This window comes from Manihot esculenta, chromosome 9 (genome assembly GCF_001659605.2).
Source record: "Manihot esculenta cultivar AM560-2 chromosome 9, M.esculenta_v8, whole genome shotgun sequence".
Lineage (NCBI taxonomy): Eukaryota > Viridiplantae > Streptophyta > Magnoliopsida > Malpighiales > Euphorbiaceae > Manihot > Manihot esculenta.
This window is the reverse complement of record NC_035169.2, coordinates 12,079,460-12,096,546: the sequence shown is the minus strand read 5'-3', so window position 1 is coordinate 12,096,546 and position 17,087 is coordinate 12,079,460. Positions and strand designations below refer to the sequence as shown.

The 17,087-nt window shown below is 31.9% G+C and overlaps 2 protein-coding genes and 1 pseudogene across 4 annotated transcripts; all 3 read left to right on the top strand.

Moving 5' to 3' along the window:
- Positions 1–4,368: 4,368 nt before the first annotated feature.
- LOC122724670 (protein REVEILLE 8-like) lies at positions 4,369–9,537 on the top strand. Of its 3 annotated transcripts, none has more exons than XM_043960357.1 (9): positions 4,369–4,864; positions 6,039–6,096; positions 6,169–6,292; positions 6,360–6,545; positions 6,655–6,780; positions 6,875–6,975; positions 7,864–7,923; positions 8,876–8,988; positions 9,070–9,537. In XM_043960357.1, exons 1-8 carry the CDS (start codon positions 4,608–4,610, stop codon positions 8,957–8,959), a joined length of 996 nt encoding a protein of 331 aa, XP_043816292.1. In that variant the 5' UTR covers positions 4,369–4,607; the 3' UTR covers positions 8,960–8,988; positions 9,070–9,537. The 3 variants fall into 3 exon arrangements, with proteins under 3 accessions (XP_043816292.1, XP_043816291.1, XP_043816293.1); XM_043960356.1 differs by having other exon boundaries at positions 4,373–4,864; positions 6,866–6,975; XM_043960358.1 differs by having other exon boundaries at positions 4,376–4,864; positions 6,387–6,545; positions 6,866–6,975.
- A 617-nt stretch (positions 9,538–10,154) lies between these two features.
- LOC122724669 lies at positions 10,155–13,149 on the top strand (annotated as a pseudogene).
- A 1,009-nt stretch (positions 13,150–14,158) lies between these two features.
- On the top strand, positions 14,159–16,284 carry LOC110623241 (60S ribosomal protein L4). Its single transcript, XM_043959569.1, has 2 exons — positions 14,159–15,319; positions 15,991–16,284. The coding sequence occupies exons 1-2, from the start codon at positions 14,207–14,209 to the stop codon at positions 16,102–16,104; spliced, it is 1,227 nt and encodes a 408-aa protein (XP_043815504.1). The 5' UTR covers positions 14,159–14,206; the 3' UTR covers positions 16,105–16,284.
- The last annotated feature ends 803 nt before the right edge of the window (positions 16,285–17,087 follow it).

The window sequence follows — 17,087 nt, the reverse complement described above, 5'->3', positions numbered from 1 at the left end:
CTCTACCATACATAAATTATAAGTGACGATTGAAATATATCTGAAATTCTTAATAGGGACAACGACATCTTTTTTCTATCAATGGTCAATTGATACAGATCGTCTTCCATGAGGAAGTAGAAAAGAATAAGTTAAGTTTAAGGATAAGGAAAAGACGAGAGTATCAACATCTTTTTTTCATCAATGGTCAATTGACGCAGATCGTTTTCAATGAGAAAGGAGAAAGAAGAAGTTAGATTTAAGGATAAGGAAAAGACAAGAGCATCGAGTCACAAAGGAAAATTTGCATCATAAACTAATTTAATATTTATTGCATAGTTAAATTATATCTTTTAATTATTCTGAAACTTATTTTTTATAGTACAATAAATTAATATAAATCTAAAAAACGTGTGCATATTAGAATATACTCAGTAGGTCCAGAGTAAACCTTAAATTTATTTTTCTGTTCAATAATAATTTTTTATATTTCAAAAAGGAAATTGATTATTTTTTTTAAAAATATTATATTTTGTTATTATTTAAAAATTTTAATTTAATTATTTAATTATATTATTAGTCTATTTAAATTTAAATTGATTGAAGTTATTCTTGATTAAATTTTATTATAGAATATTTTTTTACATTTAAATTCTATTTATTGAAATTTTATCATAAATTAAATTAATATTTTTAAAAACAATGAATTAAATAAAAAATTAGTATCATATTTTGAAAATCAAAATTTTATGATATATTATATTTAGAAATAAAATTATAAAATTTTGTTATTATTGTTGAGAAATATATTACAAATATATTGTATAATATTAAATTTTAAATTAATGGGTGGCATAAATTAATTTTTTTAATAAAAATATAAAATAAAATATACCATAGATAAATTTGCATTATTAATTTTAATTAATATAAAAAAATTTATTAATAAACCAGAATATATCAAATTTAAAAAAGATGTTTTTATTTGTTTAGAAAATTATAGGTTATAAGAGTAATAAGTTTCATATTTTAAAGCGAGGAAAGAGAAGGATAATTGACTTTGTAAGCATATCTTTGAGTTATATATTTTAAAAATAAATTTATTCGATTAAAAATTAAAATTTATATTTTTTAATTTTTCAAATTATAATATTTAAATTTATGCAATTTTAACTCATTTAAAAAAATATAAATGTTATTGTAAATGGAATAATATTTATAATATTTAAAAATTAAAATTTTGTAATATATTAAATTTACATTTGTGATTAAATGATAAATTTAATAGTAAATAATTATTATTTAATAATAAATAATTATTATTTATTTAAAATATAATTAAATTTTAATAAAATAATAAAATTTAATTAGTATATTAATTTATAATATTGTGGACATACACATTATAAATATCTAATTATTTAGCAATCATTTTATTTATATTATAGAATAAAAAGAATAATTAATAATCATTAGTAAAAATAAACTTTAATTTAATTGTATTTATTTTCGTGGATTCAACTGATCTTATTAAACTAGCATTATAACTCTTCAAATTTCAATAATACTTTTAATCTCTCATATTCTAATTGCACTGTTACTCTCTAAAATTCTGTAGATATTTACTTTATATCTACTTTATTTTATATTTGATACTTACATTATCTTCAATTTACGTATATTTTCAGTTTTTGTTGAAATACGTAGTCAATCGATTTAATTTTATATTAAATTTTAACTCAGTAAAAAGAGATAACGTGTTATTTATCTCTTTTGAATTAAATTTTAAATGAGTTAAATTTTATTTAAATTTTTTATAAATGTGTCACACATCAATTAAATTTTCTATATTGATTTAATATTATGCTATTTTTAAAGTTTATTTATATATGTTAGAAAGCTAATTTCTTTATATTTTTTAAAAATTATTATTTAAATTTTCATATTAATATTTAAGAAATTTATTTAAATAAAATTTAAAGGTTTATATGAATTTTTATTATAAGATTATTTTCTCTATATTTAATTTAATTTTATGAATATATTATATAATATTCATGCAATCATGGAAAAAAATTATGATTTTTGAGTTTAAAACATATAACTTCTTCTTTTAGATAAACATTATATGAAATGAAAAGTTTAATAAAAACATATCATAAGTATTTTTTAAATTTAAAAATAATTTTTTTTTATAAATACTGAAGATACTAATTTTTATTTTCTAATTATATATATATTTAATACAATAATTAATAGATTAAAATTAAACCACATTCTTCTAAAATTTTATGAACTTTATTTTATATTAAAAAATTATAAATTTAATTTTTATTAATATACTATTTATTAATTAATTTATAGTCTAATATTATAATTTCTATCTATTTATATTATATATTGAATTTCATAATAATATATTATATTTTATTTTAATTTGATGGAAAATAATGTAAAAATAATATAGTTTTATTGGGAATATAATTTATTATATATTCATATATTTGTTACATCATAATATATAATATAATTATAATAAATTTTCTTTTATTAATATATATATATATATTATTTTTTATCTAGTAATTTTTTTTATTTTAAATATAGTTAGATTGTATTTTTTAGAAATTATATTTTTTAATTAAATAAAATATAATTTAAATATTTTTTACTGAAAATTAATATATTTTATAGTAATATTATAATATATAAAAAATTTTAAAAATAAATTAAATATTTTAACGGGTATAAAATCGCGCATGTTGAATAAAGCTTGTTATGAATAAATAGATTGATTTAATAAAGGGGGACAAAAAAACGGGCGAGGAGAAATGCAAATGGATCGACTTTGTGCATGTGCAGTCGTGCTCATGGACATGGCACGTGATTTGACACAACATCCCCGACTCTTGTTCTGCTGTGCACAAATTTTCCTACTTTCACTTCCATTTTTCATCATGGTCGGTCGGCAGCTCACCGTACTCCGCTTTTTACCAGTGGAGATCAGCCCTCCACGTGTCGCTTGATCTCTGTTGATTATTGCCACGAATACTAGAGATGAACTTTTAGCCGTTGGATGTAGGAGCAGCATTCATCAATTGGTGGCCACTAATCTTTACACCATATATTATTAGTGGAGTAGAAGAACGCACACGTAACTTTCAGAGGGCCCACTTTCACATTTCCACTTGGCGATTTGGCTCTATAACTTCGAAAAGATCGGGGTCGCTGCCAAGCCAAACCAAACCTTGTGTCAGCTCGGCTGAATCTCCGCGTCTCGGCTAGTCCCGGTCCCGTCCGGCTTGAGCCTTCAACTGGCCAGATCAATTTTGTCATTGGAATCGGTTAAATTTGGAACTGAAATCAGTATGCTCAGCGCTCAATATTTGACATTAAGTTTGAGGTTTTTTTTTAATAATAATAATAATTAGTATTTAAAATTTATAAAAAATATTTTATTATTTTTATATTTTAATATAAATTATAAAAAATAAATATGTTAATATATTAGATAGATAAGTTAGTTGCTTAATTTTAGAAATTGTATAATTATAAATTTAATTTTTTTTATTTAAATATTATATTTTATGTATAAATAAATTATAATTTCGACTGTAAAATAAAATAATAAAACATTATAATTTTACATGTTTTATGATTAAATATATTAAATTTAATTTAAAAGATAGTTAATTATGATATCTTCCCTTGTTAAGCTTTAACATATGTTATATTAAATATACACAACTACTTTTTGTGGGCATGTGCCTTAGAGATATAATCATTATAATTGAGAAAGCAAAATTTTTAAATAATTTTTCTCTAGGTTTTATGTTGTATCATGAAGGTTGGAGTTTTTAAGACTAAATATATCTCCTAAAATATATATTACTTTATAAATATTAAAATTAATTTATAAATATACTTCATTTATCTCATAAAAATAAATTTAGTTTTTTTACACAATCAATTAATTAATATTTGAAAATATAGTGGCTATAGTTTAGGAACTTTCAATTTTTATGAAAAAAATAATTTTCATTTTAAAATTTATAAATATATTTCCTTTGCGATAGACTTAATAAAATTTATTTAATATAATTAAAAATTAATAAATTTTGTACAGTAAGTTTTTAATGTAGGCTCCATTCATATTATTAAATTATTTTTAAAAAAATTATATAATTTTATTTTACCAATATATATTAAATAGAAATATAATGGCAAAATTAATAAATACATCAATCATTATTTTTTTTTAAAAAAAGAAGTGTATAATTAAGGAGGGATGAAAAGGGAAAAATAATCTCAATGGAGCATTTTGCGTACAGAGATAAATTTTAGGAGGAAGATTATTTGTGGTTGGTTTTCACACAAATGATTGGCTGCTGTATCCGCGAAGGATGAGGTGAAGGAAGAGAAAATCAGCTTAGACGAGGAGTTGAAGTGGGCGATTAATTGAAAGGTGACGGATCACTCTCTAGTCTCCAACACACTTGCCCAGCCCGCCAAGGAAAACTTGTCCAATTTCTGTGCCCTTGCTCGCCCTCACAACAACCTCTCTCAGTCTCTCTCTCTCTCCACAAATCTATGATTTGCTTTGGAAATAGAGCAGCATCAGGAGGGAAATGATCAACACCAACTCATCCTCATCATCAGCGAAGCCACCACCTCATCCACCGCCGCCGCCGCCTCCTCCTCCTCCTCCCCCTGCTCACCCGCCTCAATCGATGGCCACCTCGTCGTGTACTGCGACCTCGACATCAACGACACAGCCTACGTCCGATGGCTCTGGCAAGAAGGTGAGGAAGCCCTATACCATCACCAAGTCTCGAGAGAGCTGGACCGAAGAAGAGCACGACAAGTTCCTCGAAGCTCTTCAGCTGTATGGCCCTCATACTTTAATTTCTCTTCTTCATCTTACATTTCAATTCGATTTTACCTCATTTTCCTAAGAGTGAATTCAGCTATGGCGAAAATATTTTACTTTTAAGTACATCATATGCTTTGATGACTTGATTCATTTATCAGGTTTTTGCTTAATTGAATTTTATTTCACATAAGCAGCAACTTCTTGATGTGTGTGTTTGCATCATCATGTTCTTCTTCTTTATTTATCTTGTGAGAAACTGTGCGATAAAGGATGGATTATAATTTGAAAAATTCGGGCATTATGAGTTTCAGGATTAAATGAAACGACCTTTCAGGAAAAATCTTATTTTAATATTTTTACTAACACATATTATATTTAATTTTTAATTTTCTGATTAATATATTTAAGAAAACCCGTTTCTATCAATTGGAAACTCCAGTTGCCGAGACTTCAAGCATAAAGTTGGACGGTTGCTTAAAATTTATATGTGTGGCAAATTAGAGCACACTTAGCAATTAATTTGAGTTAAGTTGACTTAATTCTGACTGTAATTAAAGACTAATGTTAATTTTCCGTTTTAGTTAAACTGCATTGTTGTTTCTTTCTTGCCCATAATTTTAGTTCAATAGTCGGAGAGAAAGAGAAAGAGCCAGAGAATTTTCTAAATGGAACAAAAAGACATTTTCAAAGTAGAGATAAATGCAGTTTCCAACCTAAATTAAACATATAACCGTGTTATGTATGTTGTTGTGGAATATGAAAAAAAAAAAAACATACCACATTACAGACTAACACATCTCTTTATGATTTTATATAATAATTCATGATTTTCCACATGCAACGAGAAATTATGAAAACTGATTCTATCAAAATTAAATGGTTGAATAATTAAATATATTTAATTATTTCTAGCTATGAGGTTTAAATGATAGCTAGACACCTGATAGCGGATACTTTATATGTAAATGATCAGATAATTTTTCAATACACTATGCAAAGAAATTCATGTTGCAAGGGGATCATGCCCCCCTCCCCCCCACCACCATTAACTCCATTGCTGTGCATATTTATTAGTAAAATGGAGTATAAAATGCTTTATCCTACTTTTTAGAACTTTTATCTGATGGAATTGAACCCTGAATTCGGCACCCTGTCTTTTTTTTTTCTTTTTTTAATTATCATTTAGGTTTGATCGTGACTGGAAAAAGATAGAAGATTTTGTGGGTTCGAAGACAGTGATCCAGGTATGAGTGCACTGTTCTCTTCTTTGCAGGGTAAAAATTTGGGAGGTCTTTTACTGATTATTGGCCTTTTAGATTCGGAGTCATGCACAGAAGTACTTTTTGAAGGTGCAAAAGAATGGAACAATTGCACATGTGCCTCCTCCTCGCCCTAAGCGCAAAGCTGCTCATCCTTATCCCCAGAAGGCATCCAAAAATGGTAAGTCTCTCTCATTAGTTATGATGGTGCATTCAAGTGTAACCTTACAGAATTGTGTTGTTGACAGCCAACATGTCGTATCTTGATGTTGCAGTTTTAGTGCCACTCACAGCATCTATGGCATACCCTTCTTCAATAAATGCCCTTGCAACTGGATATGCTCCATGGGATGATGCTTCCATGCTAATAAATACTACAATGAGCAAACTCATGCCATCACAAGATGAATTTAGCAGTCTTCATGGAGCTGAAGGCATGCATTACTTCTTTCTATGTTATTTTCTTGTTATTGTATTAGTAGACTATCTTTACTAGAGGGAACATTCCAGCACTTCTTATGCCATATAACGTTACTGATTCAGCTGATATTGGATCAAAGGGGATAGCAAGGATCAGTAACAATAACGTTAGTGGCCTGGGGACCTCAGGTAGAACACTGCCAAGTTCTGATATACCAAAACAAGGGAAACAGGCTCCTGTGCTTCATGGTAATCTTCTAGACTCATATATGTTCTCCATTCACCCTATGAGAACAAACAGGGTTCCCTTTCATTTCCCACTGATGATCTGCAGGTTTACCAGATTTTGCTGAAGTATATAGTTTCATTGGAAGTGTTTTTGATCCAGACACCAAAGGTCATGTGAAAAAGCTTAAAGAAATGGACCCTATAAATTTTGAAACTGTAAGTTATGTGAAACTTGATGAAGATGGTTTTAGTTACCTATGTATTGTGTCAGTTGCTTTTTTTTCCTGTACCATGTGAAGATAGCTATTGGTAGAGTTGGATAAAAGAAAAATGGTCAAGTGGCCTGGTATGGAAGTGGGAGGTGACTAATCTTGTAATTGAAATCTGTAGAATTGTTAACTAGGAATATATTCATAATCTATTTGTTTTTAATTTAAATATTGCGTGTGATCAGGTGTAACTTACCAATCTCTTGTATACTTGAACTTAACTTAGAGTTACTTAGAAAGGGTAGTATAACCTCATAAACTCTGTATAGTTCACTCTTATCTTCTATTTTATCTGTATAATTGGACTTGATAGAGTTGGTTCCTATTACAGTCCATCCCATGGCATGCTAGTTGTTCTATTTTCAACCCTTAAGAAGTGGCTTTCATTTGGGGTGGCTTGTTGGTTACATGGATGGGCATAGTTCATCGTAAATGAAGACAAATTGGGACCTGCATATCAGCTTACGCTGATGTGGAAGGAATATAATTTTCTGAAGCCTCATAATTCAGCTCAGTGTGACTTATGTAGTCCCTCTTGCAAATTTAATAAGCTTTTTGGTTTATGCAAATTACTCGGTTTTCCAACCTGTCATTACAATCAATAAAGTATGATATTTTAATGCTTTTCATTAGATAGTGATGTTAATTCTCCAGAGTTGGAGTTGTTGTGATGGGATCAAGGTTTTCTTTTTGGGTTCTACTACGCATTATAGGCGTTTGGTTGGCATAATTAATTTGGCCAAACACAAATTTGTGAATTATAAGTGCCTAATGTGATTCTCATGATTTCTGTTCCAAATATGCAATATGCATAATACCTTTTGGTGACTTGCAGGTTTTGTTATTGATGAGGAACCTCACTGTAAATTTGTCTAGCCCTGATTTTGAGCCAATTGTAAGTATCAGTGCTTCTTTGTAGCTTGTAACTGCAAAAAACAAGTGGTGAACTTATGTACCATTAATCTGATATGTTAGAAAAAGAATAAAGAAATTCCTTGGTCCATGTACTCGTTTTACTTCCATTGACTCATTGAAAGAGTCCTACTTTGACCTTTTACAACGGTTACAATCTCCTTGCAATTATACTACAGAGCAGAATTTTACATAAAAATAATTCTTTACTTCATGCAAATAAGGAATTAACATCTAACATTTTATATTTCATTTATCTTTGCTTCATTTTTCACGTTAAGTAAGTGCATATTAACTAGCTGATATGATTTTTTTTTAATGCATTTCCGCATGAAGTGGAAATTTTGTTGTCATTAATACTTTTAATTATCATTCACCCTAAAGAGACTTTGTTTGTCGGGGGTTTTATGTGTTCAATAGAAATTCATTGCATTTGCAAATAAAATTCAGTAATCTAACATTGCAGTTTCCAAATAAGTTCAGTAATCTAAGGAAATATATTGTGAGAGGCTGAGAGGGGCAGTAAACAAACAACAAAACTCAAAAGCATTATTTTTATTAAGAGTGTGAAAATATGTTTAAGCTGAGGATTCAATTGTGAAATAGGTTAGTTGTTCTGTTGTAGACAAAATATGTAAGCGAGGTAGTTCTTTGTTGTGTAATTGATCTGTTTGAAAGAGATTCCAAATTGTGAGAAGACTGTTTGGCTAACTAATGATTTGTGAAATATGTGAAACAAACTCATCAACCTCTGAATCCCTCTCTTCATAATCTTCTCCCATGTCACAGAAGCGTTTTGGTTTTAGTTGTCATTTTGAACAAGGAAAAATGGCCCTGTATAATATCTTTGAAATAGGGATTATTTTAGATTATATATTCTCTTAGTTAAATGATTAATATTTGACCTTGCTAGTTGATCTCCTTGGTTAATTCAGCGAAATGTCTTGTCATCCTATGACATAAATACCAAAACAGTGGGAGTCACTGCCAAGAACCAAACCAGCGATATATCATGTTGAATTTTTTGCTACTCTCAACTTGCTGACTAGTGAGTGTTCTACTCTCTCTCTCTCTCTCTTTGCTGTATTTACCCACATCTCCTAACAACTTTTTTCTTCGCGGTAACCAGGTGATGTGTAGCTAGAATTTCTTTCTGCTTCAGTGGAACAATTAGTAGCTCCTAGCAGTTTTTGCAGTGCATGCTCAGAAATTCAGTAAGAGGCAACTCATAGCAGCCACAGCCAAGACGTATCTAATGGTGGAAGATGTTTTATATTAATTTCTAAGATCCACAAATATATGGATCTTAATTTCCACCAGCACCAGTAGGAATGGCTTATCTTCTTCTGTACATGTTAGGCCTTTCAACCAAAAGTGTGTATATCTTGCGAGGTTTGCTTGATGTTTATTTAACCATTCGTTGATATAGTTGAATTTCCAAGTCATGGTGCACTTTTTGCCAAGGTAGTGTAACTAGAGTTTGAACACATTAAAATAAGATTGCCTTCAGAATTGACAATGTGTTAATTTTGTGTACCGGAACTCCCTATTCTTATTGTCAATATAAGGTGTTGCCTTTTCTTACTGGTTGATCCAAGTGGATTTCTTGTTCTTGATTCACTCTTATCATTCGTATGTACTGGATGCGTAATTGATTGTCACGACCTTATTTATTATTTTGAATGTCGATGGATATGAGAATAAATTTATTACTCACTAGATTAGTTCTCAGTTTATTTCGTGGAACTTATTTGGGGAAAATGTTTTCTTGTTAAAAGTTTAGTGGTTTTGATAAGGTTATCAAAATACACATGTTATATTTCGTTTGATTAGAAAATGTCTGTTTACATGGTCATCAATTTGTTTAGGGCTTGCTTATAGGTTTGGGCCTGAGCTTAAGTCTGATTAATGCAACCTGGATTAAGGGTCATATGGTGTAATTAGATTGCTTTTTTATCATTTTTATGTGTATTGAAATTCGAGAATTTTTTATTTATTTATGCAAGTTTTTACTTTGAAAAATAAAATCTTTTTAAATATTTTTGTTATGCTTTTTTTTTTATTATGTATTAAGTTTTCAAATATATGTGTGAGATGCATACCAAAAATATGTGTGTGAGAGAGATATTATACTCTTTTATTACTTTGATTTTTATATAGCTTAAAATGTATTAATTCATTAAATTGAATAATTTATATTGCTGAAATATTTTAAAGTTAAAAGATTTTTTTAATTATATTAAATAGAAACAAATTAATAAATTACTATTTTAAAAATGAAATTGGTGTATAATTTAGGATAAATTTTTGAAAAATTAGAACTGTAACGATAACGCTAGTTTTATGAAAAATCCCTCTCACATTTTCTCCCCTTCCCCACTTCAGTCCCTAATGGCGCTGTAAACTATCAGTGACATGCCGTCTCAGGGCAAACTAAATAGAAGCAGAAGCTAGAAAATAGAAATTGGTGGCTCATCTCCCCGCCATTCTGGCTTGGATTTAGGGTTCATCCTATATTCAGAGGGGGAACTATAATGCTTCAACACCAAGTAGTACAGTCTCCGGCGAGGCTAGGCCTTACAAACCCAAACTCACCTTCTCTTCAAAACTCCACCCCTCCCAAATTCCCCTCATTATCCTCCCCAACAGCAACTTCCACCTCCCCACCACCACCACCACCACCACCACCACCATCAGCAGCAGCATCCCCCAAATAACTCCGCCACGTCCTCAGCTCTCCTCCCTCTTCTACCTCTTTTCCGTAGAGCCCAGTCTCTTCTCCTCCAGATGGCCTCCTTAGCTTCCAAGTCTTTCGAATTCTCCCCCAATCGATCCCTTTGGCTCTCCACCACTCGTGGATCGCTACCTTCGTTCCTCTCCTCCCAGATCCAGTCAATGCCTCCGCCTCCACTCGAGTCCAATACTTCCTCCACTAATGAAATTCTTTCTCTTTTCACTTCCCTCCAGACCCAGCTTTTCGAAGCCGTGGCTGAGCTCCAGGAAATCCTCGACCTGCAAGATGCCAAGCAAAGAATAGCTCGGGATATCAAATCCAATGATTCTGCGCTTCTCAACTTCGCTAATAAGCTCAGAGAAGCCGAAAAGGTCCTCGATATCCTCGTCGATGATTACTCTGATTATCGACGTCCCAAGCGCGCAAAATCAAAATCATTAGAGGATGACTGTGTGAGCAATACCACTATTGCCTCTCAGCTTGAGTTGTCTGATATTTTATCTTATGCTCACCGGATAAGTTACAGCACTTTTGCGCCGCCAGACTTTGGTGCCGGGCAGGCTCCTCTTCGGGGGGCGCTTCCTCCTGCTCCGCAAGAAGAGCAAATGCGAGCTTCTCAGTTGTACGCTTTTACTGACCTTGATGTGGGACTGCCTAAAAATGTTGAAAATAAGGAGAAAATCATTGAGGCAATCATTGAGCCTCCCCCACCGCCAAAACCATCGGAGACCAATCAGCTTCCAAATTTTTCTGCCATTCAGAGCTTGCTTCCTCCCAATATCACAGTTCCATTTGGGTGGAAATCTGGGATGCCAGTTGTTTTGCCTACGGATTTACCCCCGCCGCCCCCAGGATGGAAGCTTGGGGACCCATTGCCTCCATTGGAGTCTCTTCCTCTGTCTAGGCTGGGGGAGCAACAATGGCAGCCAGTTGCTCCTCAGGGGTTGCATAAGCCACCTGAGACTATACAAGTTCGACATGTACAGATTGATATTCTTGATCAAGGTGATGATAGTAGTGATTATAGCAGTAACGAAGGAAGTTCAGATGATGAAGATTGAGGGGACGATCGTATGATTAATTGATAGCATGAAATGCCAGACTTGCTCCTAACATGGTGGTGAAATTCTGCAGTTGCATTTGATGTCCCCCTGGGCTTCAATATATGAGTGAGGTGGAATTTGTTGAATCTGTATGTGACTTTTACAAAGGTCTTGGGCACTTCTTAGACTTGACCTAACTTTTGATATCAGAGCATCTCCATCCATTAATATTGGGCCTTCCATAATTTTTATAATTTTTGGGATAAGGGTAATATATTTTTATAAGAGTTTTAGTCTCGTCTTGGTCCCTCCTTCTGTAGAATGAGTTATACAGGTACAAATTTAACAGAATTGTTATTAATTATTATTCTATCTTCTACCTGCACTACATCTGGCAAATAACATATTGGGTTTACCATTTTTTTTTACCCCTTGTAAATTTTATATGTTGAATACACCGAAAATGTTTGTATTAGAATATCTTTTTTCTTGGTTGATATTTCTTATGAAGAGCACTTTCAGAGGGTTGCATTTTATAGTTGAATTAGTTTTTAAAATGAGTTAGAATCTAAATTTTACAAAATTGTTATTAATTATTATTCTATTTTCTACGTGCACTACATATGGCAAATAACATATTGTGTTTACCATTTTTTTTTTGTCCCCTTGTAAATTTCATATGTTGAATACACTGAAAATGTTTGTATTAAAATTTTTTTTTCTTGGTTGATAGTTATGAAAAGTACTTTCAGAGGGTTCCATTTTAGATGGAGAAGATATAATTGATGGTTTTTGGTTTTTATTATAGATCATAAATGTATGAAGGATGGGCATCTGTTAAGCTGTAGAAAGTTTTTTTTTTTTTTTTTTTTTTTCATGGGAAAATTTGAACTTTCAACACATGTGGGCAATAACCTGGAATCCTCTTTTTCTCCTTCATGCCTGCCATAATTCATGAGAATTTGGTTGTGGTTTAACTGCAAGCAAATGGATGTTTGTAGTTTGTTTTACTAGGTATTTGTTAAAGTTAATACTCAAATACCATTCCATGCAAATAATAAATTTTGTTGAAAACCATAATTATTTGTCTATAGAACTCTATGAATTTGTACATCTGACTCCACATTGATGGATTGATTCTTTGCTTCTAACAAATGTTGCTATGGGGGGTATTTTGGGTATAATCAAGCGATTCTTGAGTTTTCTTTCCTAGCAAATAAAATTCTTATGACCATGCTTCTTGAGTGGTTTGATGTGATACCGATAGAATTTGTAGCATTCATGGTGCAAGCCATCTGATTATGTCTTCTGTGCAAGCCATCTAGTAAAATATGAGAAATGTTTTCAAATAGAAGTAAGATAATTAATCCATCAATTTAATCATTAGGTTTCTAGGGAAGCATTTCTGGTGAATTAGGAGAAGTACTGAACTTTACTTAGGTTGTCACATGGATAATCTTTTAAAATTAATTGTAGCTAAGTTTGTATAATTCTATCTGCCTTCTTTTTTACTTATGAGATAATACTTTGGGTTGTAGGGCACTGATATTGATAAATATGTGGTCAATTAGGCTTGAATTGAAATGTGACTAAATATAATTTCTATATTTTTTTGTAGGGAAAATTACTTTGTAGTCCCTGAGGTTTAACGTAATTAACACTTCTGTCCCTCTATTTTGGCGATCCAACACTTAAGTCCCTCACTTTCTTTTCTGTCCAACTTCGTAGTCCTTCCGTCCAAAATAGCCGTTTGGAACACGTGAATTGACAAAATTAACCTCCTTCTTCTTCTTCTTCTTCTAGAAGGGTATTTCTGAAAAAAATTATCACCTCTCACTTTTGACTCTTTGACCAAACTGTTTAAATGGACGGAAGGACTGCGAATTTGGACGGAAGAGAAAGTGAGGGACTTAAGTGTTGAGTCGCCAAAATAGAGGAACAGAAGTGTTAATTACGTTAAATCTCAGGGACTAAGAAGTAATTTTTCCTTTTTTTGTATTGTGCCTTCGCCTCTCGTCTAAAATGATAGGGATCAAGACTCTCTCCCACCATCTCGCATCAACTGGTTTGTACTCTGCTGGAAATCTCATGCAATGGATAAAGTTTTCTGTTAGTTGTGTGTGAATTGGGTTATTAGAAAATTTAATTTATGTTATTAGAAAATTTCAATATAATTTATGTTATTAGAAAATTTTATATTTTGTTTATTAGTTTTTACTATTACTGTATTTGGTAATTAAATTGTAAATTTTTTGTAAGAAAGTTATATAAATTTTCATTAAAAGTTAAAATGTTACTAAGGCCAATTGTGACAGATCCATCTAAAACCAAACTACTTATTCACCGAGAAGGATTATGTAAACGAATGACCAAACACCGGCCATTTTGAGCCCTAAATTCCATTATAAATAATCGCAAAGCATTTTTCCCATTTTTCTCAAAGCAAAACCCTAGGGTTTTTTCATTTCCTCTTACACACACAGAGCACGATGGCAGCCGCCGCCGCCCGCCCTCTGGTCACCGTGCAATCTCTTCCATCTCTCAATGATATGGCCACTGACTCTGCCACCACTGTGGCTCTTCCTGATGTGATGAAGGCCTCGATCAGGCCTGACATTGTTAACTTTGTCCATGCCAATATTTCCAAGAACAGCCGCCAGCCATACGCTGTGTCCAAGCGTGCCGGTCACCAGACTTCCGCCGAGTCGTGGGGTACAGGGCGTGCCGTTTCCCGTATCCCTCGTGTACCCGGCGGTGGTACTCACCGGGCTGGGCAGGGAGCTTTCGGTAACATGTGTCGTGGAGGACGCATGTTTGCTCCGACTAAGATCTGGCGCCGCTGGCACCGTAAGATCAATGTGAATCAGAAGAGATATGCCGTTGTATCTGCAATTGCTGCATCTGCTATTCCCTCTCTGGTTATGGCTCGTGGTCATAGGGTGGAATCTGTACCTGAAATGCCCTTGGTTATTAGCGATTCTGCAGAGAGCGTCGAGAAAACATCAGCTGCAATTAAGTTGTTAAAGGAGATCGGTGCTTATCCCGATGCTGAGAAGGCCAAGGACAGCCACGCGATCCGGCCAGGAAAGGGTAAGATGAGAAATCGCAGGTACATTTCTCGCAAAGGCCCACTGATTGTGTACGGAACTGAAGGAGCTAAGCTGGTTAAGGCCTTCAGGAACATTCCAGGAGTGGAGGTGGCGAATGTGGACCGTCTCAATCTGCTGAAGCTAGCTCCTGGTGGCCATTTAGGTCGTTTTGTTATCTGGACGAAGTCTGCTTTTGAGAAGCTGGACTCTATCTATGGATCATTTGAGAAGACATCGGAGAATAAGAAGGGTTATGTGCTGCCTAGGGCGAAAATGGTAAATGCTGATCTTGCTAGGATCATCAACTCTGATGAAGTTCAATCTGTAGTGAAGCCCATCAAGAATGAGGTGAAGAGGGCTCCACTGAAGAAGAACCCTCTCAAGAACTTGAACGTTATGCTTAAGCTAAATCCTTATGCCAAGACTGCTAGGAGGATGTCGCTTCTAGCTGAAGCCCAGCGCGTCAAGGCTAAGAAGGAGAAGCTGGACAAGAAGAGAAAGGCTGTAACGAAGGTATATAAAATATTTTCCTATTGTATTCTTTTATGGTTTTTTGGTTTTTTTCAATTATTATTAATCCGTCCTTTGTTTGTCATGTCAAACTCATTTTTGCTTCTTAATTGATTAGGAAATCAGTAATCCGATATCTAGTGTGGAATTGCAAGATGTTCTATCCTATATTCTCGTGGAACTTTTTTATGTCAGCGCTATGTTGTATTGTTATGCTTTATTTTGTTTGTGCTACTTTATTATTACATTGGGTGATGATATGAATTTTTTTTATGACATGGGGTGCTGTGATCATACTTTAGATTTTGTTATGCAATGTTGCAATTTTTAGGATTAGTCTACTAGTGTCTACATTTGCAATTTTTATGGTTTACTTAGTAATTTGATCTTTTGTGCCTTAGATCGTATTGAACTTCTCTTCTGCACTATTCCAATATTTTGGATTGTTCTAGTGTGTATAATATTGCAGATTTCAGGGTTTGATTTGTCTTTACACTGTTGAAATTTTTAAGATTGCTTCATGGTGGATATGTTTCCAATGATGACACTATTTGATTTGGGTGGTTTGCTATTGCCTTTCAAATTGTGTTGTATTTGCTGATATTTATGTCCAAATACTTGATACTTGTTTGGTTAATCATTAATTTTGTCTTCATTTCTCCTATGACTACCAGGAGGAGGCTGCTGCAATCAAGTCTGCAGGCAAGGCTTGGTATCACACTATGATATCAGACAGTGACTATACGGAGTTTGAGAACTTCACTAAATGGCTGAATGTTACTCAGTAGTCCTGTATTCTGCATTTCAAATTTTCTTGGACAAGATTTTGTTCTTTGTTTCGTTTTGTTAACTAGATTTTGTCATCTGTTTTGTTTTGTTAATTTTGTTGTGCGATTAGACATGGATGAGAATGTTTTGCAATTGGACATTTTTCTTGGTATGCTAGTTCAAAAGAAATTTTATACGCCTCCCTATGGTTCAAATAATTTTTGTATCGTCGATATAGTATTTTTACACTATTGATTTTTCAGTGCAAGGTTTTTTTAGTTACTCTCAGGGATGATTATGTTAAATTGCAAATGGATGTGGAATGTTTAGTTAGAACAGTGAGGTCCATGTTGGTTTTTCTTACTATCATAAATTGGCTTAGTGAATGTAACAGCCGGTGATGGTGAAGTGGACGGCATCTAAAAGATATATTATTCTGTCTACAATGAGACTTGGAATTGAACGTGTTGCGAGTTTTCCTTACATAGTTTCGGTAGGTGGTAATGTCATGGGTTTTTAGACTATTGTTAGGGAAACTTGTATTTGAAAAATATTTTTTATATAAAATGTTTTCTTAGAAAAATATTTTTTATGTAAAATACTTTATTTAATAAATTATTTTTTATTTTTTAATTTAATTTTTTATCAATAAAATATATTAATAAATTTATATACAGAGATATTAATTTTATTAAATGTTTTATTCTTTTAAAATATTTTGAGTAAATTAATTAATGGATTGATTTTTTTTATTTTTAAAATTAAATATTTAAATAAATTTTAAATTTATTTAATTTAAAGTCTTTGGTTTGATCTGAATTTCATTAAATTAAATAATATTTTAATTTGATTTATTATAAAATTTAATTTAATTTTAATTGTTTAAAAAATTAATTTAATTAATTTAGTTGGATTTTGAGTGAAAAATTTTGATTAAACTGAACTGATATATATGTTTATATGTCCATTTTACACTAATTTTAAGTGGCGTAGTGATAAGGCT

Excerpts from the sequence above, each read along its gene's own strand:
- LOC122724670 (XM_043960356.1), top strand. The coding sequence starts at position 4,608 with ATGATCAACACCAACTCATCCTCATCATCAGCGAAGCCACCACCTCAT. Across the intron at positions 6,097-6,168 it reads GTTCGAAGACAGTGATCCAG|ATTCGGAGTCATGCACAGAA; the intron begins GTATGAGTGCAC and ends TTGGCCTTTTAG. Across the intron at positions 7,924-8,875 it reads GCCCTGATTTTGAGCCAATT|CGAAATGTCTTGTCATCCTA; the intron begins GTAAGTATCAGT and ends TGGTTAATTCAG.
- LOC110623241 (XM_043959569.1), top strand. The coding sequence starts at position 14,207 with ATGGCAGCCGCCGCCGCCCGCCCTCTGGTCACCGTGCAATCTCTTCCA. Across the intron at positions 15,320-15,990 it reads AGAGAAAGGCTGTAACGAAG|GAGGAGGCTGCTGCAATCAA; the intron begins GTATATAAAATA and ends TATGACTACCAG.